This window comes from Rhopalosiphum maidis, chromosome 2 (genome assembly GCF_003676215.2).
Source record: "Rhopalosiphum maidis isolate BTI-1 chromosome 2, ASM367621v3, whole genome shotgun sequence".
Lineage (NCBI taxonomy): Eukaryota > Metazoa > Arthropoda > Insecta > Hemiptera > Aphididae > Rhopalosiphum > Rhopalosiphum maidis.
Genome location: NC_040878.1, coordinates 61,326,877 through 61,339,204, shown reverse-complemented (window position 1 = coordinate 61,339,204; position 12,328 = coordinate 61,326,877). Strand labels below are relative to the sequence as shown.

The 12,328-nt window shown below is 26.2% G+C and overlaps 1 protein-coding gene across 5 annotated transcripts; it reads right to left on the bottom strand.

Annotated features, from left to right (window-relative positions):
- Positions 1-609: 609 nt before the first annotated feature.
- LOC113552243 (serine/threonine-protein kinase ULK3-like) lies at positions 610-5,975 on the bottom strand. 5 transcript variants are annotated; one of them, XM_026955012.1, is made up of 8 exons: positions 5,651-5,958; positions 5,405-5,512; positions 4,201-4,567; positions 3,622-4,107; positions 2,427-2,594; positions 1,892-2,076; positions 1,688-1,802; positions 610-736 (listed from the first exon to the last, which is right to left on the bottom strand). In XM_026955012.1, the coding sequence occupies exons 2-8, from the start codon at positions 5,492-5,494 to the stop codon at positions 717-719; spliced, it is 1,431 nt and encodes a 476-aa protein (XP_026810813.1). In that variant the 5' UTR covers positions 5,495-5,512; positions 5,651-5,958; the 3' UTR covers positions 610-716. The 5 variants fall into 5 exon arrangements, with proteins under 5 accessions (XP_026810813.1, XP_026810812.1, XP_026810809.1 ...); XM_026955011.1 differs by lacking the exon at positions 610-736 and adding an exon at positions 1,326-1,498 and having other exon boundaries at positions 5,651-5,959; XM_026955008.1 differs by lacking the exon at positions 610-736 and having other exon boundaries at positions 1,519-1,802; positions 5,651-5,748; positions 5,818-5,969.
- Positions 5,976-12,328: the final 6,353 nt, after the last annotated feature.

The window sequence follows — 12,328 nt, the reverse complement described above, 5'->3', positions numbered from 1 at the left end:
TTTAATAAGAAATGCAAGGTTTATGACCTAAACTTTAGGCATGAAATTACATTTAAAATAATAAAACTAAATTAAATAACAAGTTAACTGTTTTTGTATAAATAAATTTAAACAGATTGAAATCCAATAGCTTTTATTAAGCCTGTCAATATTATTTGAATGTCACTAGTATTATAATCTCACTTCAGTTATTATTCCAATATATTGTATTGGATATAAATTTGTGTTCAATTGTTCTAATTTTAAGTTATAAGCTTTGTAATAATAGTCAATAAAATTAGTCGATTATCAAACTTAAAATAAGAACATGATCTGTTGCTTAAGATATTTGAATTTCTAAGCAAGTTCAAATAAAAAATGATTTGGGTCTATTATTCAAGTAATATACCATTAATTAAAAAAAAAATACTAAATAAATAACAGTATGAGATCGTACTTTATTACATTATTGTAACTTATAAATATAAAAGTTAACACATAATGTAACAACAAATAAATCTCAAATAAATTCATGAAAATTATGATATTAACAAAACAAAAAAATATATTTTGTATGTTTTTGAATTAAACTATATAAGAATAAAAACAATAATAATATTTTATAAACATGAACATTATCACAGTCTAAAATATGCTATAAGTTAGTACAGTCAAATTTCAAAATAGATGCAGCCAAGTAGAAAAGGATTAAAATAAAATTTAGATTCCTTTACAATTCATTGAATTACACAGGATTCTGAAACAAAATATGTATTTTATTTTTTAACCAATCACTTGCAATCAAATAAAATATAATAATTATAACAAATTACAAAAACATAACAACATTCTTAAAACTAATAGTACATTAATTGAACATATTTGTAAAATATTAATATAACTTTTACATTGATTAATTATATTTTAATAATTTAACATGATTTTCAGTCTTCTTGATAAAAAAAACATAAAATCAGATTAAAAAAAACAGATCCTAAGATTAAGGGATTGAAACAATAACTTTTTCTAACTGAGATACATATTATTAATACCACAACTAGTTATTTATCTCTATATAATATCAAATGAAATATAAAGTGTTTTGTATGTAACATTTTATTTTAAAATTAAAAAGTTTATAATTTGCAATGCAAGGATTTTAAAAAGGCAACAAAATTTAACAAAATTACTCTTATCATAAAGCATACAATTTTGAATGTTTCACAAGAAATAATTTTCTACAAGTATTAGGATTAAAAGAAGAAAATGATCCAAAGTCATAGATGCTATCAATGAATAATGTTTAAATACTAATAAAAGTTGAAAAAATATTGTAATAATTTTCATTTGACTTTATGTTTTGAAATAATAATTTATACATCGAACCTCTTAAAAATTGTTACTGTTGTATCCTCTTAATTCACAAATAATATTTATTTAATTTAATTAAAATAATTTGACATATAAACAATGCCAACACTTAAAATCAAACATGCGCAACTCATTAACAGGCAATTACCTGCAAATATAGTATGAAATATTATTATATATATAAAAAAAAAAAAAAAAACTATATAATAGTTAAAATAATTAATGTAAATAGTCAAGTTCTATTTTTTTTCAGGGGATAAGCTACTTCTATTATTTGTTCTTAGAACTAGTCTACTAACTACACGGAACAATTTTGGAGACTTCTTATCTGTTTTACCTTTGGATATTGGGGAAAATCCATCAGGAACATCAATGGGTTGATCATTAACTTTCTGATCCTTGGACTGTAATAATAATCTAGCATTTTCACACTGGCTTGTCCAATCAGTCACCTAAAAAATCAATAAATCATAAATATAGATTAATTCTAATGAACAAACATTATATTTTTAAATGACCAATATTTCTAATATGAATTTACCTGTTTGATGAGTAAATTATATCGGATACCCGGAGGTTCTTTCTCTAAAAGCTTTTCTAATAAATTCAAACCAATTGTATACTTCTCCAAGGCTGCTTCATATTGTCCTTCAACTAGATACATTTGACCAGATAGTGCAATTTCTACAGCATTGGCTAATTGAGGTGTGTTTTGACATAATGATGCTATAAAAAATAAAACAATACAATACAATACTGGATATTGGATAATATTTATTATATATAGCTGTAATAGACAAAACTCAATTTTTTAATATACATAAAATACAGTACTCATCTAAGAATACTTTTTAACTAACAAAAATGATTTTCATAGATTTAAGTTATATCGAATTAGGTATAAATGTATATGTTATATAAAATGTGATATAAATCTTTGTTTACTATTTTTAAATCTAAACAAATTGGTCTAAATGTATAGATGAAAATAATTTAAAGACAAATTAAAATCTTTAAATATTATAATATTAGTAATATTTAACAATTCCTAATTTAAATATCTTTATTATTTTTACTTAATGTTGGATAACTGTCATCATATGATGTTGAAGAGTTGTCTGCTTTTTCTTCACTACTAATTTTGATCTTTGAAACATATAAAGTAGCTTTCAATTCTTCTGCGCGCTTAATGTATTCATTTAGTTTTATTTGAAATGCTTCTTTTTTAATTTTATCAGGTTCATCTAAACAAAATTATGCGTTAATGTAACAATATAAAATAATATATCAGTTTGAAATGTATTACATCTTTTTTATTTTTTGAATAAATATCTAAATATCGCCTATACTTTTTTAACATTTAATTTTTAATTTTTTAATGAATTTCAGTTTTAAAATACTTAAAAAACATTTAATTTCGAAAATGTACCTATAGTAGACAATTTAAAATAAATATTAAAAGTCCTTCATATCCATATATATATATTATTTTTGTCTAACTAACATACAACAACATTAGTACAAAATTAGTTTTACTGAAATTTGTAAGTTAAGACAACAAATATTGAAACAAATGTGATATTCAAATATTGTAAAAATATCTAATTTACTATTAATAAAATGTGGAGATAGGTTCTCAAACTCTTTAAACTCTCAAACATCTCAAACACCAAAATTTGTAAAATCAAGGGACAATCGTCCAAAAATTCAATTATTTAAATTAAAACATTTGATTATTGTCACTCAGTCAATTTTGGTTTTAGCCAAAGTTAGGAGGTTAAAATCACAAAAAACTCAATCTATCCAAATTTAGTATTGAAAATACCTGTTGTTATTTAAAAAATGCAAGTTCAATTGTGAATGCGTGAGCTGAAAGATGTAAAAATTTGAAAATCATCAAAAATATGTATTTAGGTTTTTTACATCTCCTCCCGAAAACCCCTTATCAATCCGGAGTTACTGAACTGAAATATTTAGTGTTACTTTTGAAAGGAAACACACTAAATATTTCAATTTTTGTAATACTTAAATTTTTAAATTAGAAAGTTAGAAAAAAAGAGTTGACTCATCTTTAGTTTAGTAGGTAATCCCTGTTATTTAAATCATAAAAAAACATCACAACACCAAATTATAAAAAATGGCAAAATAAAAAGTAATTGTTTTTATAAATAAATAAATTAGCGATGTATTATCTCCTTTATTTACCCATACTTTATATTTATCTATATACTATATTAAAAAATATTAAAATAATAAATCTTAAATTCTTACTTTGGGAACAAGGAATTAAATACTGCAGACCTATGCAATATTTACTAAATGCTGCTTTATATTGCTTTTCAGAATCTAGTTGAACTGCTTGGTGAATAGCTTCAAGTCCTTTAGCATATGATTCAGTAGTAGGCATATGATCTAAATCTACAAATGGGTGTTTAAAAAACTGGTGATAACTCATTCGCTCAGATGGATTGTGTTTGAGAAGACCCAATAATAAATTTCTACACTCTGAACTGACTTGATTAGGTGGTATTTCTATTGGTAAGACTTTTTTAACCTTCTCACATAAATCTTTTATAGAATCTGAAGCGTACGGAGCACGTCCAAATATACATTCATAAGCAATCACTCCAACTGACCAAAGATCCGCTTTAACATCATATCGATTGTGTAATAACATTTCAGGAGCCATATATAGAGGTGAACCACGAATATTTTCCATTTGAGTTTTTTCACTCATAAAATTTGCTAAGCCAAAATCTAGAACCAAAAATTTAAATTTTAAGTCCCTAATAAAATGTAAAACACAAAAATATAATTATTATTCAAACAGAAGTAACTATAAGTACAAACCTCCAACTTTCAAAGTTAGTTGCGGTGACCTCATAAGTAGTAAATTTTGTGGTTTGAGATCAAGATGACAAACATTATGAGATCTTAAGAATTGCAGAGCCAAGGCTAATTGTTGCATGAATTTACGGCATACTTTTTCAGATAGTCTTTTACGTTGTTTAATAAATGTTGACAAATCACCACCATCACAATGTTCCAGTATAATATAAATATTTTTACGATCCCATATAAAGTCAATCATTTGAACAATATGTTTATGTTTAAATTTTTTCATCACTCCTATTTCAGTTACTACAGCATCCTCTGCACTCTTGGATAATTTACTGCGTTCTATAACTTTTATTGCAACCATATTATTGGTTTTCTCCTAAAAATAAAAACAATAATCATGAATAAAATAATTTTGACAACAATAAATTAACTGCCTTAATGATTACTGATTACTAGAGATAGGATATAATTACTTTTGCATTTTTCCCCTTAATCCTATAAAATACTATCTTAACTGAAAATTTGTTTCATGCTCGCTCCCTTGATTCAAAATATACTAATTTTATTTTACATTTTTATTGTATTTTCAGGTCATATTTTCATATTAAAGGTAGGTTTTAGTAGTTTTTGTATAATGTGGTGGCATTTTTACAAATTTTAGATTTTAAAGAAATTTATTCAAAAATAATTTTTGGTAGGTTTTTGTTGTAACAAATATTATTAGTTATTACCATTGAATATAAATACTAATATAACATTGATTATAAATAATAGTATTTATAATCAATGGTTATTACTTATTAGTTGAATTTATATTTTACTTTTTAATTTATTAATAATAATAATATTTTTTTTCACTGTAAATTTAACTTAAAATTTAAATGTTTACTAAATTTGAATTCCAAATATTTTTTATATTTTTAGGCTGTTTATACATTTTTAAAAGCATTACAGCCCTTTTTAGGTCATTTTTGATACTTAATGAGGTCATCAACATCCTATCCCAACTGATTATACATATAGAAATAGAGAATATATTTTAATGCACAAGCCACTAGGTAAGTACAGTAATCAATACAAAATTAAAGATGCAAGTGTTATTTTAAATTCCATCTAACACTCATTTCAAGATCAAATTATCAATGAAATGATACAAGTTTCTATAATCAACAAAAAATTAATAGCAAATAAAAATATAATTAAGTAAAAGTACCTTGACATGAGCTAGATACACAGTTGACGTGCTTCCTTTTCCGATATTTTTAATTATTTGGTAACCCTTGACTTGTGGAAAGGCAGACATTTTATATTAATTATCTATCTGCAAACATAAAACGTTATTCATAAAAACACAATAAGAACACAATAGTGTTAATAATAATTAACATTAGTCGCAATTGATCATCACATAAACTTATCAAACTTTATAATTAAAACGATCGAATATAAAGGGGCTTACATAATTATTATTTATTTTTAACGAAATTCAATATCACAGCACTTTAAGTCTTGAAATGTTTATCATATCGAGGATTTACTATACGCGTCTTACGACAACTAAATCATAATCAACATTGTTAGCTATTCATTACTAGGTATGTACATTCAATATTTAGATTAAATTACCGTCATCTCGTAACAATAATATTGATATGATTTCCGAGTGACCAGTGTCATACTACCGCCTGGCACGTAAATAGTCACGTCGAGTAAACGAAAACGAGTTACAAGTTACAACTTCCTTTCCAGTTTCCACATATATTCACGTTATAATATTGATTACCGTAAAAATGCGCCATAAAAATTGATAACACGAGGGTTGTGGTTACCAGAGTGTCCAACGTGACAAAACAAATTCCGAAGTAAATGAGAAAAAAATAATTATCGTTCGTGTTCATCCCTTCTTCACATTCATTCGATTTACATAACACTATAATATGGTATTACAGTTTAGCACTTGTCTTGTTTAGCAGTCACTAGTCACCAGTCACCATTCACCAATCATAATATACTCAAATACTGACATACTCACGTAGTCACGTTCATATATTTTTATACGCCGATGTAACGTGTACAGTTATAACTAAGACTAGGATTTATATGCATTTGCGTGTTTTTTTTCCTTAAGTAAAAATTGATTGGTTGTCAGATTTGTCCAGGATTTGGCTTATGCTTCTTTAAATAGAACCAATTTTTTTTTTTGCATATTTTGAACACAATGCATATAATTACATAGTTATAGATTTTTGAGATTTTGATTTTTTTTAACTTAAATTTTTAAATTTATAGATAATATATAGATATATATAAATAGAATAAATATTACCTATCTAATCTTATCTTAGTCGGGCGATCGATAGAATCACCTACACATGATTAAACGACGTATACAGTGAGATAGCACAGATTTAATTTGTAATTTCATTAGTACGTTGTGTGTTGCGTAAATGTGCGGACACTTATACTTAAAAATTTGAGCAGTTTTTACTTTTAATAACAGCATCAGTCTTATAAAATTCCGAAAGTTCAAAGTGAAAGTACCAAGTTATGTCAATTTGTTGAAGAATTTTCAAATTACGTTTTTAAAACAGATGGTAAAATATTATATTGTATTTTTTGTGATCCAGCTGTGCCCGTAACAAAATGTTTTCAAGTTGTACAGCATTTAAATACAAGCAAACATAACAAAAATATTAATTTAATAGCCAAATCTAAACAATCATTCATTAAAAATACATTAGAAAACCAAGATAAACAAACAAATTTTCCTCTAGATTATGTCAAGGAATATTAGAACCTGATATACCTTTATGGAAGTTAAATCATCCATAATTTAAAATTTTTTTAGAAAATTATACAGGTAAATGTGTTCCTGAACAGTCTATAATTCGCAAAAATTATGTTTCTACAGTTTATGAAAATACTATTTCTCGTATTCGTTTGGAAATTGGTGATAGCCCAATTATGTTTAAATAGATGAAACCACCGACGTTGACGGTCGATATATTTCTAACGTCATAGTTGGTCTCCTCCACGAAGACAATTATTCAAAACCGTATCTATTAATGTGTGAAGAACTTGAAAAATGTAATTTCCAAACTATTGGTAAAATATTTAATGATGCGATGCACCTATTATGGCCATCAGGAGTGAAGTACGATAAAGTATTATTTTTTGTTTCTGATGCCGCGCCATATATGGTTAAATCCGCAGATTTCTTGACTATTCTAATCCCCAATTTAATTCATTTAACGTGTTTGGCACATGGGATTCATAGAATTCGTAATGAATATTCTACTGTTGATAAATTAATAGCGACGGTTAAAAAAGTATTTTTAAAAGCTCCCAGCCGAATTATCAAACTACGTGAACTATTCTTGTGTTTACCTTTACCACTCCAGCCAATTATCACTAGATGGGGTACATGGTTAAATGCAGTTGGATCATAGATCTTATACTCTGCTTATAAAAAATTGTTAGTCCATAATGAAATTAGTGGTTCACAGTATGATAATTGTGTTGCAATACTTGATAGCACTCAAATATCTGTGGTTAACGTAAGGCTAGATTGTATCATAAATAATTATATTAAAGAGGATTTAAATACAATTAAACAAGATCATGATTATATACAATCTTTTGGAAGACTGACACCATTTTTAGATGAGATAACAAGTTATATTGCTAGTTTTAAATAAAAAATAAAATAACTTGTAATATATGTCACCTATTTTTGATTGATTGCTCAAATCAAAATTTTAAATTAATAAAATAAAAAGATAGAAATAATGCATTGATAAAACCCAGTCAGGATGTTGTGGAAATATGTCAAGAAGCAGAAAGAACCTTTCGATCTTACAATGTTTTTTTATCAGATATTAAACACAGAATGTTTAATGAAGTAAAAAACAAATTTTACCAAAAACCAAATATTTTTAATGAATTAAATGACTATTGTAAAGGCCAACAATTATTTAATACACACCGAGATCAAATAATAAGTTTAGCTATTTTTACATACTTAAATTCGTTTTCACCATGTTGCTGCGTCAAAAGAAAAAAAGAATAGCATTTCTATAAGGAAAAAATTTACAAAAATGGTTTTATTTCGCAACGAGTAACAAGATAAAATATAAAATTTAATATATGTTATAAATATCTACTTAATGTAATAAATTGTTTTTATTATTAGATGTTAATGTTGTAGCAGTAGACATGTACTATTTTTTTTTTTTACTTGTATATTTATGTTTTACACTATAATTTCAAATATTTATATGTTGACTATCTAAATTATCTATATATTATGGAAATTGTACGAAATTACGTTTGATGAATAGGGAGGATTGTATAATTTAAAAATTAATCCAAACTGGGATGGATATGAACATCTCAACCCGCCTTCCCCGTGAGAGCACCACTGAAGGAAGTACCAATATATCAAGAATGACTGCGTATCACCAAATGGCGCAACCATACAATATGGCGTGACCGTTAAATCGCGCATTTATACACATCATGCGGTTACGTAAGTATTGAAATATAATGATATTCGTGTACCGGCGCTTATTTCTCGCCTTAACGAATGGGTTTCGACTGCACACAAGCGCAAATGCGGACTAATATCGTATTATATCCGCGATGATATTATAGTCTATTTTCGGCATGAGATAGCTCACTCATCTAGATGAGCTCATGCATAGTTAACACCACGGGTTACCTAACCTAGCTTACAACGACCGCATCGCCCACGCTCGGTAGCATGTATAAACGAATTAAAGGCTGTGGGTCGCAAACTCGCAACCACCGAAAACAAAACCGTCGAATGTCGATGGCCAACATAAGCGCAATTTGAGTTTTAAATTTGGGAGGGCTATTATAATTTGCATATATGAGTATGTATGTGTGTATGCTCCCTGAGATATAGAGAGGTGGAAAGAGATATATACAAACCATGTTGGGAGGGGCTATGATTGATTTTGAGGGGGTTAGCACCCTTATACCCTCCTCAAATTGCGCTTATGATAGCCAAAACCAATAACGAAAATGAGCACAACAATATTAATATACCGGACAATAATATCATATATAGAGTATCCCGCGAGGATTTACCCATTAGGATATCTCCTGAAATAATGGAGATATCATAATTCTGGTTTTTTAATAAGATTCACAGGAACAAAAACTACAAATATTTCATGTTATAATTTATTTTTATGTTTTGGTAAAAAAGTTAAAAAATATATTTTTTTATTTAGTTATTTAAAAAAAAATTGAAAATAGCCATTTTGTAGAGTTTTTTTTTCTGGAAATATTGATGTTTTAACATTTTAATTTCATCAATTTTTTGATTTTTAATATTTTTTCGAAAAAAACTGCGAATTATTTATAATACGATAGTGCCATAGTGGTATCGCTCGTTATTCCTTGTAAATTACAAAATGTGTTAGAATTATATGAAATCAAATACAAAAACCCCACACACTAAAGTGAAAAATATCGATGAAATATTGAAATGTTTATAAATCAAAATAAAAGTTAAAATGTTCAACATTCTATTTTAATTCCAGGGGAGAACAAATGCCCCGTCTTATTCCCCTCCGTGCGCCCATACTTATATATATATATATATGCTGCCTATAATAATGAAATTTGTAAGAAGTTGTAATTTCCTAAAATATAGTATATTCGTGTACTCGTGACATAATAGTTATTTTTTCAATACCTTATAAAACTTTTAAACGATTTAAATCTTCAATTAAAAAAGACATTGGAGACTTTGAAGACTTCGGTTAATTGTATACTTACACCTACTATCCAGTGTCAAGTTAAATCAGCTCCAAATAGTTATCTTGAAACCAGTGGCGTCATTTGTGGGATGCAAGGGTATACAAATGCATCCCATGAACAAAATTATTGTTATTTATTTTATACTATAATTTCTATAAAATGATGTACATTTACAAAAAAAGTGTGTTGAAAAAAATTCATGGGATGACTCGACCATGCGAGTGACTGGTATTACTTTAAATTTTCAATATTGGTTTTGCATCCCATAAAAAAATGTGAAATGACGTCCCCCCTGGTTGAAACACTTGAAACACTTGAAACACTTCGATTAGACATTTAGACATTATAATATTATATATTATCATCAGGGCTCGGGACTTTATGTGTTTAAAATCTTAAAAATATGCGCATACATATGCACCAAAAAATATTAAAATATGCATTTATTTTTAATTAAGAAATACATACTTATTCAAATTTAAGTTTTAAAAAAACATATCTTGTACATATTACTAAAAATGTATATTTTATACATACTATATTATTAAAAAAAAGAAGGCAAAATGTCTAGCAATTACAATTTTTATGTATTAAAAAATAATTATTTTATAATTCTAATTATGTACTAACCTGCGTTAGGTAAGTAAAAATAATATTGTCTTCAAAGATAAAAATATAATGTCTTTCCCGTAACGCTATTGATTATCGCCTTATCGGTATTATTGCCGACAAAATCATGTAGATAAAATTGATTAATTTACTAAAAATATGATTTAAGAGTAAATAATCAAAAATTATTTTAAAATATGCATTAAAAATCAATAAATCTTAAAAATATTCATTTGTAGAAAAAATTTCAAAAATATGCAAACATATGCACAATAAACTTTTAAACTTTAACTCCAAACACCACAACACAAATTTGTACCGGATCAGATTTTTCTATTTACTTCCCGAACAAATATGCAAATGCATAAAGTCCTGAGCTCTGATTATCATCATTATTATGTTGCTTTACGCATAAATGTACACAAATTGTCTATACAATACGCCGGACAAGCTGATTCCACATGTAATGTTTATTATTTATATTCATTTTATCTTTTTAGCTTTAAATACAGATGTTAACAGCTATAAATACTTACTACACAAAAACAATTATTTTATTAATCATTCATTATCGTAATAATTGTATTTACTACATAACTATTTTTCCTTTATCTTAGACAATTATTTATAAACCATTTGAATTATTGATATGCATTTGATTTTTTAAATAAACTTACTATTTTAAAATTAAAGATTAATTTAGTTTACTGTATAAATATAAGCTATACAGAACATTCGTTCGCTCATTTTTTTTTTATAATTTTTAATATTAAACATTATACTTAATACTTTAGTATCTACCTAAAATTATACTACATAATTAGGGTTTAAATAGCGAAATAGCCATTTATTGTGATATTTTGATAAAAAAATGTATAATTTCAACAAATATAATGATTACAATTATGAGTGTGTATTTGTATTCTAGCTGATGTTTTTTAGATAATGCGCAGCTAATCGAAACTATATTAATTAAAAAAATATATATTATAATAATTGTTTTAATAAGAAAAACAGTACATATAGTGTTTAGTAAGTAAGTTTGTTGATCATTGTTTTTGTATTTGCAATTACATTGTATAAAATCTGTCAATGATATCTGTATATATTATGAGATCTCGTCACATTACTGATTTCTGTTATATATTCTGTTTCTCACACGTAGACGTAACCTGAGGTTTCTTATAATATATTAATAATGGTGTACTTGCACCCGGGAGGTGCGAAGATATGATGGCTTTTGAAGTTGAACTTCAATCAATTTAAAATACAATAATATTTCCATAGTCAATTTATATTTATTGTTTTATTGTTGAATTTTTTTGATAAAAGATTATGTGTCCAGTAGACAATACGTACGCTTTATAAGGTGTAACAAGACTATTTAATTTTTAACAAACTTCCATTACAAATGTTATTATATTTGTTAAATAGTCCTGGTACACCTCGTATATCTGTATAAATATATTCGAAAATTATTAACGTAAATGCCTTTTACCAAATTGACCGGATACTCGTGAGCCGTGGTTGGTTTATAAATAATATGTTTATTTGATATATTAATTTATGATGTGATTTATAATATTTTATATGTAAGTACAACGTATAAAGTATAAGTTTTGACCAAATATCCAAAGTTAAGTATATTTATGACATAACACACAAGTATTCAACATTTCAATGAAATAATAACTTAATAAAATACATTTCATTGTTGTTGTCAATAGTCATCAGTCAT